This window comes from Heloderma suspectum, chromosome 3 (assembly GCF_057233095.1).
Source record: "Heloderma suspectum isolate Gila_16-S chromosome 3, 16-S_ref, whole genome shotgun sequence".
NCBI lineage: Eukaryota > Metazoa > Chordata > Lepidosauria > Squamata > Helodermatidae > Heloderma > Heloderma suspectum.
The window spans coordinates 139,621,928-139,640,807 of record NC_139460.1 but is presented as its reverse complement, the minus strand read 5'-3'; the positions used below and the strand labels follow the sequence as shown (position 1 = coordinate 139,640,807).

The 18,880-nt window shown below is 39.5% G+C and overlaps 1 protein-coding gene across 1 annotated transcript in view; it reads right to left on the bottom strand.

Moving 5' to 3' along the window:
* Positions 1 to 18,880, bottom strand: part of DOCK9 (dedicator of cytokinesis 9) — a 177,674-nt gene that overhangs the window by 95,590 nt on the left and 63,204 nt on the right. The window contains exons 4-11 of the mRNA XM_084844704.1: positions 16,347 to 16,429; positions 13,600 to 13,669; positions 8,741 to 8,836; positions 8,225 to 8,359; positions 4,839 to 5,013; positions 3,942 to 4,009; positions 476 to 550; positions 234 to 374 (exon numbers count right to left, since the gene is read on the bottom strand). Of these exons, the coding sequence (XP_084700830.1) occupies positions 234 to 374; positions 476 to 550; positions 3,942 to 4,009; positions 4,839 to 5,013; positions 8,225 to 8,359; positions 8,741 to 8,836; positions 13,600 to 13,669; positions 16,347 to 16,429 (843 nt within the window). The remainder of the gene's footprint in view (positions 1 to 233; positions 375 to 475; positions 551 to 3,941; positions 4,010 to 4,838; positions 5,014 to 8,224; positions 8,360 to 8,740; positions 8,837 to 13,599; positions 13,670 to 16,346; positions 16,430 to 18,880) is intronic.

Below are 18,880 nucleotides of genomic sequence, written 5' to 3'. Positions count from 1 at the left end.
CCCTATTCCCATCAACCCATACTCTACACAACTTTTGCCCTTCTTCTCTCCATCTTCTGGCAAGAATTATCCTATTGCTCATTTTGCTCCTCCACTGGATCATAAAACTCTAATAAGCATCTCAAGATGTAATTATATTTCTCAACATGTTTGTGTTTTCTAAACATCCATTCATGTATCGGAGGTTTTTCTTATAAATTTAGGAATTATATACATTCACCATTCCAACCTACATTGGTTGTTGGTCCCTCCTCATTTTCAGCCACACAGCTTTGTAGATTGAAAGATAAATCATTGCACTTCACCAGAATTTTCTTCCCAGATTTCTCTTCAAATGGCTTCACTTCTGGCTCGATACCAGAGAAATCAAGTTTCTTTAAAAGAAATTGAAGCGTTAAAACAATTTCTCACTTTACAAAAAAAGCTTTTAAAAGCTTTGTTCCGCGCTCCCCCCTCCCCCCCCCATTAATCTAACCTGTGCATCTGGATCCAGTGCGAAGAGTTTAACCCTGTTTTCACTTTTGAATTTTATTTCGAAATCCCTGGAACCCTGCAAGATAATGAGATAGGCACTTCTAAATAACACGTTTATTGCAAACTCAAAAGGCAGGTGCTTCAACCATTAACGTATTTTAGCATTTTTCTTTGCTGTAAACAATTCAGTTGTCATTTTATTGATTTTTTAAAAAAACCAATTAAACAGTTTACTTACTAAATATTTCTAGAAAAAGGTACCATTTTTCGTTGGTATCATTTTTCCTTTTCCCCTTAGTCCCTCTTAGACCAGCTGGAACAGATGTTAGAGATGGCCAAAGTCCTGGTCAATAACAGTCTGAGACAACTAGTGCCCCATTGGATTCCAAACCATCTTTGCTCAGGGTGGACAACTGGTGAGCTGGGCATCTTGAACCTGTTTCTGTAATTTACTATGATTTCAGCTTTATGCCTTCGCTTTCTAGCACATTTATATGAATATGTACATTTACACAGGATCACAGGAAGCTACCTGATACCGAGTCAGATCATTGGTCTATCTAGACAATGTTGTCAACACTGACTGGCAGCAGCTCTCCAGGGGTTGAGGCAGGAGTTTTTCCTAAACCTGGTACCTTCTGGATGCAAAGCATGTGCTCTACCACTGAGTTATGACCCCTCCCCTGATTTCTTTCTCTTGTATTATTTCATTCCCTAGACTGTGTGACCCCAGTATTTTTTATGAGATGAGGAAAACATAGTTTTTAATAATAGGGTTTATTCACTTCTTTCCTCCAATAGCCTTTTGGGAAATGGGTGTAAACTGAGTCAGTGCTTCCGAAAGCACAGCTCCAGAATTTTTGGAACCCTGAGGTATACCTACTTGCTTGCATTGTAAAGTATGGGGAAAGGGTGACAATGTCAGAGTGTGAGAGGTTGAAAAACAAAAAGGTGAGAAGGGGTCACTGAAACAGGTGGCAAGATTAAGGAAGTACTGCAGAGAAACCGCCTGTACTTATGAGAAGAGAAATTTAACAACAGGCAGTGGGAAGTGAAGAGGAAGTAGACAATTGTTGAGACCAAGCTTGAAATATAGAAACATAGCAGACATTCCATTTGCCAATGTATTCAGTTCTGCATACTTCTTCAGGAACAGAGCCTATTTTTCCAAGTCCTACAAATTAGTTATTTTTATACTAAAGCACCACCTTCATGACCAACAAACATCCTGTCTAGAATTACTTTGGTTCAAAATGGGGGGAAAAGAAGAAGATGACAGTGACAGGAAGAGACTTTGGCACCACTAGGAATCAGCATGGCACAATGAACTCTGCAAAGAACTCTGCACTCAATCGGCTTTCAGAAAGGAAGAGGCAGATGTATCATAAGGAGCAACATTATTTTTGGAAATTCCGACATACGAGTATAGCTACAAAAAATAGTGCAGGAAGTATCCATGATACAGCGTGAACCCACTATTCCACAATACATTACTTCAAATGAAAGATTTGTTTCTACATGTGCACATACACATATACATATACATATATATAAAAATAACAGACTGATAGAACAAATCAGCACATACTTTACAAGGATTCAGGTATTTTCTGGAGAGGTCTGAAAACAAAATATAAGCTGACTGTAAATAGCAACAAAAAGTACACAGTCCCAGAATGCAGGGGAAAACAACACACAAGAAAAACGGAGATGCCAAAATAGCTTCTAGAGTTTATGGAAACAGGAAACAACATTTGTGGCACCAAGATTAGATATAATAAGCAGGTATTCAGACCCTCAAGGAGCAGTCAAATCTGAATTACTGTCTATAGACCTAAACATTTCACAGAGAGAGCGAGAGAGAGAGAGAGAAAATACCATTCCATTAGAAATTTATATTCAGCTTAACTTGCATAAATTAAAAATACGTATTCCAATATATCTGAAAAGGGAAAGCTTTTCAAAGGAATATTTAATATTTCAAAGTTTTTTAAAAAGTTATAATGCATCCTCTTCAGTGTTCTGTTCTAGTAAGTCATGAAGACAACACAGACCTCCTACTCCCATCATTGTGATCCTAGTTAAAGCACATTAAACTACAGAAATGAGCAGGACATCACTGTATACCGTGCAACCCAGTGTTCCCTGTAACATGCAGGAACCATACTTGCTTTGTTTGTGCCCATAGTGGCAAAGGAGGGAAGACAGTCAACACACACTTCTAGCATGAAAGTAGGCTGCAAACTTCTTGCAAGTAAGCTTGTACCCTGCAAGGGAATGACTCTTTTTCCCTCCCAGTCACAGAAGTGTTTTGGGGGAGCTTAATCCTCAAGGCAGCCCCTCCCCCTCAAGAAGCAAGGATGGCTCCCTTTCCTATTTATTAATTAATTTATATCCCAACTTTCCACCACATCTGCAGTGCTCAACACAGCTATTACCACTTCTAAGCACAGTGTTCATGCAGCAAAAAAGGAATACAGGTCATTACATGGAATATCACAGATTACTGCATAGTTCATCACTTGTTAAATTGAGGGCTCTAGATGAAAAGGAGCAACTTTTTTTAGGAGAAGAAACCCCTCTCAGTTATTCTCCTACCCAACATCTGGGATGACAAAGCACTGTTAGGTAAGTTGCTTTTTCTGTCTTAATTATTTCAGTAAGCAAAAACCCACTGCATCTTTGCCTAGGCTTGCTCATGATGACATGGAGAACCTTACCTTAAAAACTATTTCTTCCCATTACAAAGAAAGGATAATAATTCCATTTTAGAGCTACATATAAAAATTAGTGTAGAATTTCAAGCATCTGAAAATGAAGCTGTTCGTACACAGAGGCTTTAGTCGATAAGCCACAGATCTGACACTGGAAGCTAAAATCTGTTTTACAGTTTAAGCCTCCATAGATTGTGTTGGCTAAAATAGGTTTACTGGTCAGCACATTACATTCTTCAGCATACGTTTTATAAATGTGTGATAATTTTAAGCACATGAATTTAACTAACTAACATAAAAGATGAACTTCCTCCATTAAAAATAGCTTAGATTCTCTCTTCTGCTAGACTCTCACTGACTACTTTACTATTCTGGTCAGGACTACATCTTATTAGAAATATGACAAGGCTCTGCTTAGTACAGGAGAAATCTATAGAGTGATCAGTAACTTTTCCTTCATATTTGTCTATGTTACAAAAACATAGTGCTAAGGATGACTTCATGCTAGATTTCTTCCCCCCCCTTTTTTGTTATAAAAACAAAGGCAAGAGAAAAACACTACATAATTTTTTCTGCTAGTTTTAAGGACTGTTTCAGAAATACACTTGTCTGATAAGTATCCAGGAAAATGAAGTTTATGATGTTTAGGCAATGTGAATACACCATCAACATTCCTCCCTTAATTAGGATTAGATCTCATAATTCCATCACTGACACATCATACTTTAAAATGAAAAGAAAACACAATACTACCTTGGCCATTTCAGGAAGATAGTTATCTAAACTGGATGAGGAGCTGTCCATCTTGCCTTGTTCATCATCTGAAATTTTTTTAAAAATGAAGCTATAAAACTGATCACAATAGGAAAATGCTATAACCAAAATGTTCTCCATAATTTCATGTTAATACTTAGAGGGCTGTACCCTACCACATCCTTCTGTTGTATCCCGGTGAGGCAATTCCCAGTTCTCCCTTCTATCCTACGGATCATTTGATGTAGGACTTCATCCAACTAGTTCTCTAACATCCCCTAAAATAAAATGGCCAGCTGACTGATCACCAACTTATTGAGATCATTCTTCAAGGCCGCTTCTGAAGAGGGCAAGATATCAATCTTATAGAGCCTAATGAAATTTACATGCATTTATTACAATAATTTCTATCCCACCTTCTACACATCTTCCAGATTAATGAATAGCTGGTGGGCAGCTTTTAAAAAGGATGAGACAAATTCATGGCAAATAGATGCATCAACAGCTGTTAGTGATCATAGGGAGATGAAACCACCATGTTCAGACACAGGATGCTTGTGAATATTAGCTACTGGGGACAGGCAAAAACAATGGAGGGCTGTTGCCCTGATGCACTGCTCAGAAGCTTCATCAAGTCATCAGGCTTGCAACTGCTGGAAATGGAATTCTAGACTAGATGCATTTTTGGTCTGATCATTTCAGAAACTGACACCTCTGCAAACCTAAATAGAAAACTGGGGCTTCTGGGGAAGGGTCAGTCCCATACTCAGCCTCAAGGATAGTGATGTCAACTGCACAAACAAATGAACCATTTCATGAGGTGCTTGAATACAGTAAAAAGAACCTTTATTTTAGTGAATTGGTGCAAATTAATGAGCAGGAATAATGTGCATTTACCCTCATGGGAGTCTCCATTTCTTTTTTCTTGCATTGCTGCTTCAAAATTTAATTGCAGAATTTTGTTCAGAGTTGTAATCCATTCTTCCATTTCTACTTCACTGTCTGCTGCAAGAAGATAGCTACTCTTGTCCTGCATCTTGAGCTCAAAAGCAAAACGTCGGACTTTATTATTCTGTAATATAATAAATGATATTAACGTTATCAGCTGGAATAGCTAGGGTGTTTTTCTTCTTTTCTTCCACTCCCCTCCTTAGCTTTTAATAAGGAATGTAGACATTGTATGCAGATACAGACTCAGGTATAGACTCAGACTCAAGTACAGGCTCCTGCGCATTCCTTGGACAGCTAAGATAACAAATAAGCAAGTACTGGAACGTATAAACCCAGACATGTCATTTGATGGAAACTGAAATCATGAAACTGTGATTGACTTATTTTGGCCATGTTATGTGGAAGAACTCACTAGAAAAAGCAATTATGCTCGGATTGGTTAGCAGCAAAAGGAAACCTGGCCACCAAAGAACAAGGTGGCTAGATACCATCAAAATTGATACCAACCAGAGCATGGAACAGCTCAAAGAAATAGTACAAGATCGGGATACGTGGAGAGAGATGATCCACAGAATCGCCAAAAGTCAGACACGACTGAATGGATAATATCAAATCACAGACTCAGATACTAGGTCTGCATGTACAAATGCAGATACCGCAATCATTTAATAATTTATCCTGAAGAAAACCCTAGTCTTGATTCTGCTTCATACTACCCAACCTACATTTATATAAGAAAATAAAACTGTAAACATTTCATGCTTCTATTTGTTTTGATTGTAGAATGTTTCTAACTACATACACACAAATTGCAATCTGCCTAAAACATCTGGTCAGATGCAATTGCTTGTATACAAAACTAGAATCCCTCTTAAACTTGCCAAGGGAAAGCAATCAAAAAGGCTTCAGAAAGTTAACAATCAGTGGAAAGTTACAGGGATTTATCATGAACACATTTACAAAAAATAAATTTGTTTAGCCATGCCAACAATGTGTGGTAATGAATAAAAATTCAGAAGGACGAAACATCCACAGTACAAAAAAAAATCTGGGCCGGCATTAATTGAACTAAGAGCTGCATTTGTGTTTATAGAAAAGAAACGACAGTGATGTGACAAGTTACACTAAACAGAATGGGACAAACTCATGCCTAATACTATTTTCCAGATGAGACCTATAAAAATGTCATCTGACTCCATCAAGCAAATAAAAGGCTTCACTGAGTATATTTGATTAGAACCTTGAGAATCTTAGTTTTTATAGTCCTTAAGGCTGGAAAAAAGTATTTCACTGTGGGCCACTGGCAACATTTCCCAAATGTGCTACTGTAAGACCTGCTCCTATCCTGAAGGGACCTGAAATGTAGGAGAAGAACACAAAGTGCCAAAAGATGCAAGTCAAAGAGACTTCTGAAGCTACCAGAAGAACTTTTTAATCAACTACGTGGACTTGGCAAACAGAAGCACAGGATAAACTGATAAGTTTTGTTCCAAGATTATCAGAATAGAAGTAAATGGAGTTTTTACAAGTTTCAAACGAGTGTGGATTTGGTCTGAGATAGGTGAGCACCTTATTTGATGGTGAGCAGATTTCTATGGCCCTGCTGAAACTGGGCTAAGGTGTACATGCATGGCACTGCACATATGCAGACCATTTAGCCAAAGTGACGGTGACATCACACACACTAAAGAATGGAACTGGCATTCAGCTCTACTCACAAAGCGCAAATGCATTTCTGTTACTAACTGAAGTTACAGGCAGGGCTTGCTGCAAGCTGTATGCAATCTGGTACCCTCAAGATATTTTGGCTTACAACCCTCATCAACCCCAGCCAGCATGGTCAAAGGTGAGGAATTATGGGAGTTGTGTCCAAAGCATCTGGAACACACCAAGTTGCCTACCCCTGCTGTGTGCATTATATAGAGCAGGAATGGGCAACTTGTTGCCCTCCATATGTTTTGACCTACAATTCTCAGCATCCCTCACCACTGGCTATGCTGGCTAGGGCTGATGGGAGTTGTAGGCCAAAACATCTGCAGGGCCACAAGGTGCCTCCCCTGGTATACAGCATAATGTTTTCATATTCTGCCAATGGGTAGAATCTGACAAACAGCTGATAGAGGTGAATGGAACCTAGAGATATCCACATTTTGCCACCTTTGGGACAGTAGTGTAGCCAGATTCACAGAACATTTGTAAAATAGGCAAGTACTATGAAGCTGGCTTATTTAGCTAACCAGAGTTTGTTTTAAACCACAATCTCTGGTTTGTATGCAATGATGAACTGGGATTCTTGTCAGACTAATCTCTGCCAAAGTCCTCCTTCTGGCTGAGTGGGGAGGGGGGACCATGCAATCATGAGACTTTGATTGGGCTCATTCAGGCTTGTGCACATGGTGCTAAACCATGTTTTAGCATTACATGCAAACTGGGCCATTAAAGCAACTCTACAAAAATCTCTACAGTGAAATACAACAGAATATAAATAATCTGCAAAACAATTTATAAGATTGCATGATTGCCATTAAGAATAAAATGCAGTAAAAACTTCCGAAGATCTAAGAATGCAGTTGTTTCCAAGTTTCTTCCCATCAGAAAAGTCCATAATGTTCTTTGAACAGGCTGCATACTTAGCACACAGATACAAGCAACCCCCTTTTTGGCCCTTGCTGCTGGCATGATTTCCATTCAGCTTACATTGTATTTTGTTTCAAAAGTGGTGTGTTTTTTTTAATAATGAAAAGTTAATATTGTAAAGGTCAAGTGAAAACATTTGGGAGTATGGCTATGAATGTGATCTGGCTCCCACGACAGAAATCCCACACAAGAAGTTATGCAAAACATTTTACAGCCATATTACAGTACTATTTATGCTTCCCCCAGATCTTCATACATTCTTAAATTGCCCTCTGTGATTTTTTCAGTACTTAACATTTAGTGGCAATATTTTCTTAACACTTCATATCCAAAAATATTGCAATCTCAATACATCTATATGGGTTGGTGACTCAGTGCTCAAGCCTGCACTGTGCTACCATTACTGAATTCTTCTAAAAACACATTTTAGACTATTTGGCACAAACCGCTATATCCAAAGCATTTATTTCTGTCACCCAAAGTACACTGACAGTACAATCTTATGCATGTTTATCAGAAGTAAGTCCCACAGTGTTCAATGGGACTTACTCCCTAGTAAGTGTGTTTAGGAATATGGAAATAAATATAGGTTTCGGCTGCAATGCTGAAGTAGTACAGATAGACAAAAGGAAGATGCAGACTTAAGTTTACATGAGATTTTAGCAATAATATAAAAAGAAAAATTCTCTACTTACCTGGACCACTCCCATGCAGGAATCCAAAAATATTGACCCTTTTGGTTCTTTTGATATTTTCTCATCTTTATAGAAATTGAGATTATATGATCCATCACCAAGTTGGAGTAGGTGAAAAAATCTTCTTTTGAATGACTAGACATGAAAAATTATGTTATGTTAAAAATATGAAAATAACACCACACAAAAACAATAACACTACCATAAACCAGAATCCAAAGAGTCCTTTAGGAACATGCCAAGGGCTTGTGTGACCTCAGCAGGGCTTTTCATATTGCCTGCCCTAAAACTAGCTTAAGAAACATCCTCTAACTTATTGCAAGGACTGGCAGTCAGGGTTCAAGCTTGCAGATGTTAAACAGCTATTTGGATTACAGTCACAACACTACAAAACATAACCCATTCAGAAGTTCTGTTGGAATTAGTAATACTGATAATGCAGAACTGTGTGCAATGCTGCAGTCTATTGAAAGTTTAGCAGAAGAGATTAGGTGTACCCTCATAGTAACCACATACCCTCATAGTAACACTGATAGCACTGTTCATGTTGCCTTTGTACAGCCATCCTTGTTTTGTAATTCCCCCTTTCTGAGATCCTAGAGATGCTGCATCCTATTTAGAAGAGAAAACACTACATTAAGACAGTGGTGCATATTTGGTCCTTTGTCATGAGCAATTCTGTATATCAGCCTTCCCCAACCTGGTGCCCTCCAGATGTTTTGGATCACAACTCTCAGGATTTCTAACCATTGGCCATGCAAATGGGGCTAATGGGAGTTGAAGTCCACAACATCTGGAGGGCACCATCTTGGAGAAGTCTGCTATATATATTCATGCATTATTTCTCTAAAAACTATTACTCACAGACATGTGTGAAAAAATTAAACCACAACTAAAACATACAAATATTTTTGTGTGATTTAGGCACATAGAAAGCTCCCTTATACCATCAGACCATTTGTTCATCTTGCTCAATATTGTTTAAACCAATTAACCTCTGTTCCACTGGGCTCCCCAATCTGGCCTGAGGAGCCTCCTGGAGTACCTCCATGAAGCAGGGCTTGGGAGCCAAGCCCCATCCCCTGGAGAAATCTCCAGGAGGTTATCACTGTTATCTGATCTGAGATAATAGCAGCGGGGACTTCAGGCTCTTCTTGGTGTGTGGGTCAAGTAGCTTCATGTGGCACCTGGCATCCATGGGAACACCAGGAGCCATGCAAAACTGGGGACTCAGCCCGTACCAGTTGCCAGGAACTACAGGTTGCCAAGCACTGCATGAAGCTGGGGATTTGGCCAGAGCCAGGAGGAAGCTCTGCTTCTCCCAGCACTACCCAAGCCCCTTTCTCTGTGCTGGGAGGAGACACAGAACAGTAGCTTTCCAGGGTTTCAGACAGGGGTCTTCCCAGCCCTACCTTGAGATGGGGGATTCAACCTGGAACTTCTGCTTGCAAAGCACATGCTCAACCACTGAGCTACAAAGAATAGCAGTAAAAGCTAGCATAACACCCTTTGGGTTGGATCCAGAAGGTGCACTTTGTATCCAGTAAGGCTTCCCAAATAGAGGGGGCGGGTGATTTTTGCTAATTCCCTGTTTTCCCTGCAGCCCCCTTGCCACCTCCCACATTATTCTGAAGGGTTCCCCAACTCTTTAGCAGATCTGAGGAGAGTGCAAGAAGAAGGAGCCAATACCCAAGAGCACCCCATTCTGTTCACAGAACTTTGTTCACAGAATTCTGGAACCAACTGTTTAAAAAACACACTGTCAAGAGATTTACTATCAATTGTCCTGTGGAAAGGATTCCAAGAGAGAGAAGGAAAGAGGCAGGTGAAGAAGACCTTAGGGCCTGCTCTACCTGTCCTCCCAGGGCCATCTACCATCATCTGCTCTGTATGAAGGACAGAGCAGGAGGTAGATGAGGATAACACCAGACACCTGCTCCTGTTCCAGCTGGACTCTCCCCAATCCTAGGGCTATCTACCACCAGCAACTCTCTGGGAAGGATCTTGATGAGCTTTTATCTTTTGGTATTGTTTAATGTGATTTTATTATTTTTATGTTACTCATAAGCCACCTTAGAAGAATTTGTATTCTGAAATGCAGCATATACACAATCTTAATAAATAATCATTTTAAAGGATCAATTAGCTGAAAATCCCATCTGAAATTAAAATGTTTTAACCTGACAGTTTTAAAAAGGGAAGAAACTGAGTGGATCCTCTTTAGGAGTAAGTTGGACAATGTGGATTGCCATCACTAAAAAGCTGTTCTCTGAGTCCTAGCATGAGCAAGAAATCATTGGAAACCTGCTGAGGATCAGGCAAGGTATACAGAAAGAAGGATCCTGCATATACTAAGATATGTATGATCCAGTCTATTATGACTGTTAAAGGATAAAAAACTGACACCCTGAATGAGTGAACTAACAAAAGTAAGTGCAGGTGGCCAAGATGGGATCAATAGACCATCTATGACCTCCAGTGTATAGTAGAGTCTTGCACCAGCAGATGCTTTAGAAGCACATTACCATAGCCCAGACAGGCTATTACCAATAAATGGCTGATAGTAGCATGGTCTGAACACAGAAGGATGCATTCCTTTTAGAAGTTTCCACCAAAGTGTGTAACTAAAGAAAGGTAAAACTGTCCTGAATTGTCAGTTTTCATCTGCATTTCCTTTTTGGCTCATGCAAAGACAAGAAAAGGTCCTTAGATGTTTTAAGTGAGGAATATCTAGCAGGAAGAAGGAAATAATAGTAATTCATTAACAAAATACTAGTCAAAGCTTGTCTAGCATACGGTGTCTTGTAGAATACTATGCCCAATGTTGGTCAACTATTCTCAGACAGGATGAATTCAAACTGAAAAAATATGGAGCAACTCAAAATGATCATACAAATGAACTACTCCTCTGAACAGAGTAAGAGAGTTCACCCTATTTAACTTTAAACAAAAACAAACAAACAAAAAGGAGGCTGAGAGGAATGATAATAACACTTTAACAAAACATTGTAAGAAGTGATACTACAAAAGAGAGTAAGTTATGTTGGTTAGAAACTACTCATGACTATAAATGGGTTATTAATACATTTAGGTTGGAAATATGAAATTGAAATCCGACAAACAGTGTGCTCATTACTTTATCACTTCTAATAATGGGCTTCCAATCAAGCTAATTGTACACACAGGGACTGTCAGTTCAGTAGATATGGAATATTCAGAAACCTGCCGATAGTGCCCCTGTTGGTTGGGATTAAACCTGAGACAAATTCCCTGGAGCCATAAAACCCAGGCTTTTGTATGCTTTTTTTCCTAGTATCCAGGACTTGGATGAAAAATAAACAAAATTTTGAGGAGTAGTTGAAAATACAGCAAACACAGAGCAGAAGAGCTTTTTGACAACAACAAAAGTGAGAAATGAACTAAAAATCGTTTTGACTCGGCTCTGCAAAGTAATAGAGAAATCAAGCTCGGTCATCAACTTTAGTAAGCAACATCTGACACAAAAATTAATGTGGGCATCCATAGTTAAAACTTCACAATTCCAATTGGAAAACAGCATATTCCAAAAACAAAGATGTAAAAATACTACACACACTTTCATTATTCAAGGCTTTGTTGGCCAGTCTGCCAGTTATATTCAACTACTTGATTTTACTGTGGTAGATAAAACTGTGCTAGCCTAACACATATTCCCATTAGTGCGTAAGACAGGATATGAGAATCAAGCATCCATTGTCAGCTTGGAATGTACTTCAAACAATGGCATCTGTTAAATGAATAGAAGGCAAAGGCCTAATTATGCAGTAATTTTACAACAGAAAGTCACTTCCTGGTTCCTGTAGATCAGGTCATTTCCCCATCCCAGTTGCGCACAGGGCATGTTTTCAGTGTCTTTTGAATCAAGCAAAAACTACTGATTGCTGATAAGCAGACCCAGTTATTGTGACAAACACTACCTATATAAATATGCATATTCTATTAACAGATGACCATTTCAAATTTTGTCTATTTTGCATTTTCTGTTGAGATTTGATTACACTTCCTCTACTTTTGGCTCCAAATTAAAGCATAGTTTGGGAGATTTACCTCAGAGCAACAGTGAAGTCAGTGGGGTTGGAGGATAAATTAGTTGTTGATAATGGCCTTAAGATTATGGTCCTGCTGACTCCAAGAGCAGATATGCTTCTTAAACTAAAAACAGATGTTTGGGCTGAGGTTTCACACACCTCTTTCTGAGAATATTTTCACTCTACCATACATAAAAGTAGGTTTATATTTTCACCATCAGAAGTTGCAGCAGGAAAGCTCAAGGTATACATTGTAACTCTTAAATAGAATGATTCAGTGAAGACAGTGAAAACTGAAGATGGTAAAAAAAAATAAATGATACGAGTTACAGTGCAAATCGCTCACACATCTAATATACAGCCAGCCTGTGCATTTTGCCCCATTTTTGTTTCTACATCTTCAACAGCTGCACGAGTGGCAGATGTTTCTCACTGCATCTCCATACTTGGAAGAAATGCAAAAAACATCTGCCTGTCTTGCAGTTATAAAAGGCAGAAGAACTGACTGAAGAAAAGATGGCAACTATACCATACCAGCTCTATGGTATCTCTCCAATGAACAAGCCTCCAAATGTATTTGCATTGTTTTTAAAGTTATGGTCAGCTACAACAGGACTTCTGTAAGCAAGTTTTCAGGTTTGTCAGTAGTTGCATAAAGAGTTTAACCATGAAAACACAACACACTCCTGGGTTTCTGAACATTCTTCCTTCTCACTCTGATGCCGCTGAACACTTATGAGGAATTCCAGTGTACTGCCATTAAGAATCTACACACATTTTATTTCAGTTTGCAAATCATTCAAACATGCCCTTTTTGCAACTCCAAACACATTTTTTGAAAAATGTTGCACATTCCTGAACCCGTAATCATTTTCAAATAATACTTATTTTTTTTAAATGCCCACTTTGAAATGTGCATTTAAAAAAGCATTTTCACACTTTGGTCAATGAGGGGACAGTGTGCACAGAAATGCACACTTTTCCTACTTGAGAAAACCAAAAAACAGATTGCAAACAAAAACAAGAGCAAGCCAAACCACAGTTCAAAGTGAAGTTCAGAGAATTTCGGTGAGCTCAAACATCCCTGGCTCGCCCATCCCATCTCTGAACAATTCCACACGTACACCAGAGTTCCTATGCCTGATAGAGAGCACTGGAATAAAATAACTCACTGCAAAATACGTTTAAAATATTTCAGAGTCCTAAGTTTAACTGACTTTGCTATTCTTGTACAAGAGTACCTGAACAGATATTATATAACATAAAACATTTGAACTGCCATGTAGGAAGCAAAAATCATATGCTCACCTCATCCTTATCTGCTTCTTCATCAACTTCATAAACATGAACTGGAAGTTTTTCTAATTTGGTCCCTTTGCTAAAAAGAACAAAAATACCACATCTTACAATAGTCATTTCAGGATCACTTAGGACAACTTTACACATAGTGGCTACACTAATGGCTTACCAACATGTGTATGCATGATAAAGTGTATATGCGGGAATTCTTCACACATGAAAATACATTTGCATGCTAAACCACCAAGGGTTGTTTGTTTGCTCACTAATCTGACAGATGGTTGGGTGCTCTGCAGCTTTCCATGGTTTGTTTCCCCCCTCAGTCCTCCTACCAACTCCTGGCATGTAACCCAGGCGCCTTTGTGGCGGAACTCCTCATTTCCTCGGTCCCTACATCAGCACGCTTTCTGCAGTTGGTCCACTGGGGTTGTCAGCTCCTGAGGGAAACTCATCTCCCCCCCCCCACATCACATCACCAAATGGAATTAATTTATTGAACACTTATGAACATGGTAATGCATTCACAACTTTTTTTTCTATTTTATTTTTCATGGTCTTGCGCAAGTGTGCAAGACCGCTTGTCCACTATTTAGCCGAGCATACTGATATCCCATCTTGTCAATGTGCTTGACAATTTCATTCTCCACTTTGGCACTTCCCTTGCTAGCAAACATCTTTAAAAAAAAAAAAAAAAGACTGCTTCACGTACTCCTGTAGCACCCACCCAAAAAGCTCCTTCTTGTGGAGCCACTAGCCACTTTTGGCTCCCCACCCACACACTTCGTGCTTGTCACTACCCTCCATAGGTCTCCATTGTTAGCTCTCAGATATACATGTGAGTTACAGCACAGTAAGGCAGATCACTAAAAATAGGTAAATTTCATGGCAGAGCAGCACAGCTGAGAAGAAGATTATGCCAATTTCATGGAAGAGCAGTAAAGATTGCTAAAAATTCACAAATTTCATGGCAAGGAAGTAAAATTGAGTGAAAAATTACACAAATTGCATAGCAGCAGAGTTTTGCATCTGCGCACCTGTGGAAGTTTAATTTTGTAAAAAAAGTTTTTTTAAAGAAGTTGCGAATGCATTTGGGACACTGTCTAGTGTAATTTCTTCTCAATTAATAGGAGCACTGGATGGAGGGTACTGACAAAGGATGGGGGAGGATGGTGGCAACACTAGCAAGATTGTGAGGAGCAGCAGGGTTTTTTGGTGCTCTTACAGAGCACCTCAGTAGCCTTTTCCAACATGCCAAGCTGAAGCCACTGTGCTGAGTTTGGACATCGCAACAAGCCACCTGGAAAACAAGCCACCCCAAACAACCCAACAACAACTGATGGGTTCTCAGGATGGCTTATTCATGAAAAATAAGCCACCCTGCAGAAATTGCCCTGGATTCGGAAGTTACAACAACCCACCATGGGTTATTCACCCATAGTGGGTTGTCGTGTTGTACGAACCAGGTCTGTATATATTGTTCCTAGGTGGAAGTAATGGTACTTTGGGCAGGAAAAAAAATCATGCATGAGATTACCCTGACATGATCAGTACAAATGCAACTAATTAAAAAATGTTTTGGGATTTCTTACCTAAACATAGAAAAAAAGTTTATATTTGCAAAAAATAAAAACCATAAACAACAATCTTACATTCAAGCCAAATTAATCCTAAATATGGGACAAAAGGAAGGGGCTTCTGGAATACTTGCTATATGCTGCTGGTACATTAATCACATTCACATCCATCCCATATGCTCTTTAATAAGACTGTGGCTATGGAGATGGCAAGGATAGAAATAAGCATATTTTCAGGAAGACAAGAGGTTCTGTCTCCCTAAATATTCCCAAATGGTAGTACATCTGAAGTAACATATAGCTGGCTGGAGCATGCTGGGAGTTGTAGGGCTTTTTTCTGTCTAAACATGCATAGGATTGCACCCTTAGACATTTAAATTAAAATGCCTTATAGTGTTTCCGCTACAGCTTTGGATATTACAGCATATGGTGGAGGAGGGACGCAGCATAAGTGTCCTATGTTTTCCATTTTCATACTAATGTGATATGTGGAGCCTTGCACTGCTTTTACTAACATATGTAAGTAGTACCTACATTTGGAACTCAGGAATCTCAAGCCTCTTTCAGATGTTCTAGAGGGGAGCTAAACATGTAAATGACAGAAGGCAGCAGGTTCTGCCTGCTACACTCTACCTCTTCCACCATATGTCTGCAACATGCCTATACCTCCCCACATGACTGAGAATCCTGCAAAAGCAGGTTTCCAAATCACAGCGAAAGGTACAAAAGCATACATTCATAGACATGTTGCAGACATGGAATGGGATACATAGATGAAGTATGCTGCCACGCTGCTGCTCTCTGTGTGTTTATTGAAGAAGCCCTTGACTATCTGAAGAGCACAAAGATATGAAGTATGATTGAAATCAACCACATTCACATCCAGCTGGCAGTATCCAAACATGCCACTCTGCTTATGAAATTGACATAGCTCTAGCATAAGCGAGCTCTAGTGCAATGCTTATAGGGTATGCTGGCACTATGAGTTTTCCAGGATAACCCACTGCACCATCATATGCTATTGGGATTGTGCTAGAGCTGACTTACTCTAGCACTACTCTAACATAAACAGAACCATTGGGCGGTGTTGGATACCGATCCATGCTGTCCAATGCAGCTTTCAGATTAGATATTAAAAGCTTACAAGTGTAGATGTTGACAGTGCTAGAAAGTCTTACTCACTTTGGAAGTTGTCGAAACTCTCCTGCATAATCTTCATTTTTGTAGTTGACAACATGCCAGTCAGAGTTGTAGGTTTTAATGCACTTAAAATAAGGGGAAACATACAATACACAGATTTAACTGAACTTTATACAACAGTATGCTCTTCTTAGTAGGGTGAAAACTTCAATTAAAATTGTTGTCTTTAAAATCATTCCAGTTAACAAACAAACTTTAATGAGATTTTTGTTATGAGTCAAAAAGTCTTCCTTACCATTAGATCATGGCTAGCAATAAAAATTGCTACATTAGCTATAAACGTAGAATGCACCAATACATTCTATAGATTCCATCACAAATAATATCAATGAAGAAACAAATTATATGGCTCTATTTTTAAATCTGGCTACAAAAATGCTTTATTGCTTGCAGCAAAGCCTTCTCAGGCCTCGATCAGAGGAAGTACATTTTTACTCCACCCAAGCTGCACTAACATAACAATTCTGATTTATTTTGGCTTCAGCCCTAATATATCTTGTATGTTGGTCAAGCTTATTGTATAAAACTATGATAGCGGCTCATTTCTCACAAAAGTTAATTTAGTAGCTCCCTTAGGTAGCCCAGTACAGACAGGACACAGCAAGGCAAACCACATCATACTTAACTCGTAGAAGTACAGAAAGCCACAAGCCAGTTTTTTAAGCTGAAAAACTACATGTATGAGCAGATACAGTACAGGCAGAAAGTCTTCATCAATGTAGAAATATACTAGAAAGTGAAAGCTATGAGAGAAAAATTGTTTCTTAAATTCTGGTAGGTTTACAACATAGCTGTTGACAGTGTTATACTGAAATAAGGACACTGAAATTATAAAGAATCTAGGAGAAGGCAAACTGAGGAATGAGAATTTCCTTACACTTAATAAAACTAAAACCTCTTCACTGTACCACCCTGCAAGATATTTAAGTAAACCACACCTGTATCATTTTGCTGTCATCTAAGCCCACGTATGATCCTCTAAAACAAGGATGAGGAAGTGGGAGTTGCCTGTATGATTTTGGTTTTTTGAGGAAAGGGTGTATGATTGTATGTTTCCATTTGGAGGATGATTAGTTTGTGTCTTTTTATTTGGTGGGACAGTTTTGCTTGCCTGCCTGCCCACTTAGTTTCTGTGGGGGGGAGGAGTTTTGTCTGTCTGTCTGTCTGCCAGCTCGGGCATTTTTCAAACCAGTTGTAGTTTTTTTTGCCAATTTCCCCTTTTTTTCTTTTTACTTTGGGGGTATTTTTGCCTGTATGATTGCTTTGGGGGCTGGGGATCTCAGAGCATCACCACCAGTTTTCTTTCTGTAAAATAAGTATATTTTGCTCTGTGAGGGCAAGTACATGGTTTGGTACTTCAGGCTCAAACCCAGACTCTGCCTTACATTCTGTTTCTTGGGGAAGTGACTTGCCCTTTGGGAGTAGTCAGGCCCCCTGTGGCAGACATCGTGTGGTAGTGTCCAAGACAGTTTTTCAGCTTTCCAAATGTGTCCACAGGCCCAAAAAGCTTGCATACCCTGGCTTATACTAAGTGTGTGTGTGTGTGTGTGTGGTACAGGAATTAGGGTTCAACGGACAAGACAAATGATACCTTTTCCTTTTGCCACTATCCAGAACTAACCCTTTGCCACTAACCAATAACATTCTGAGGTTCAGGATAGCAGCCAGCTCAAAACGTAAGCCCTCTACTGTTATTGTCAGGAGTGTTTCGGAGCGCAGGGAGTGGGATAGCAGTTCAGATTCTGAAGGAGAACTGTCAGAAATGGGGGAGGTGTTTTCCCAGGCTAGTCCAGATATGAGTAGGCCTGCTTCTCATGTTACAAACGTCCAGATGGCTGAGCATGAGGGTCCCTCCTCACCACCACCAACCCCTGTGAAAGGCAGTGAACAGGAGGAGGCGGGGTTTGGGGAAGATGACCTAATAAATGCTAGGCACAGACCAAAGAGACAGAAGGCAGGGGTTGAACTTAGACGGTCTACCCGATTGGCCATGCGTGAAAAGCTGCACTTAGAGGCCTCATGAGAAGAGAGGGACCTCCCCCACTTAAGTTAGGCTAGCCAGACAGACCCCTTCCCTCTTCAAATGGCAACTCTCATAAATCCCATTTGAATCCCCTGAAGGCACTCCTTTGTAGATGGAGAGTCTCTGAGAATTTGCATCTGTATGACCCTGTGAAGTAACGGATTAAAAGCTATAGACTGAAGCCTCTCTGTATGTTTGGGCATTGAAGTAACGTGGGGGTTAAGGGAATCCTGACAGTTATATAGTTCAACAGGAAAGGCCCCAGGCTGGGCAATGAGAAAGGAAAAAAGGGTGTGTTCTTTATCCTTCTGCTATTTCTTAAAACTCTCTTCACCTGGAGAGGCCTGAACAACACTATAAGGCTCCTGCTCCAGACTGGTAGGAGCCCTGAACAACCACTCTTTTTCTGGGGTTCATATGCACAGCAACATTTTTGCTGCAAGTCCAACTTCTGACAATATAAAACTAAAAATACAAAATGTTGAAATGAAGT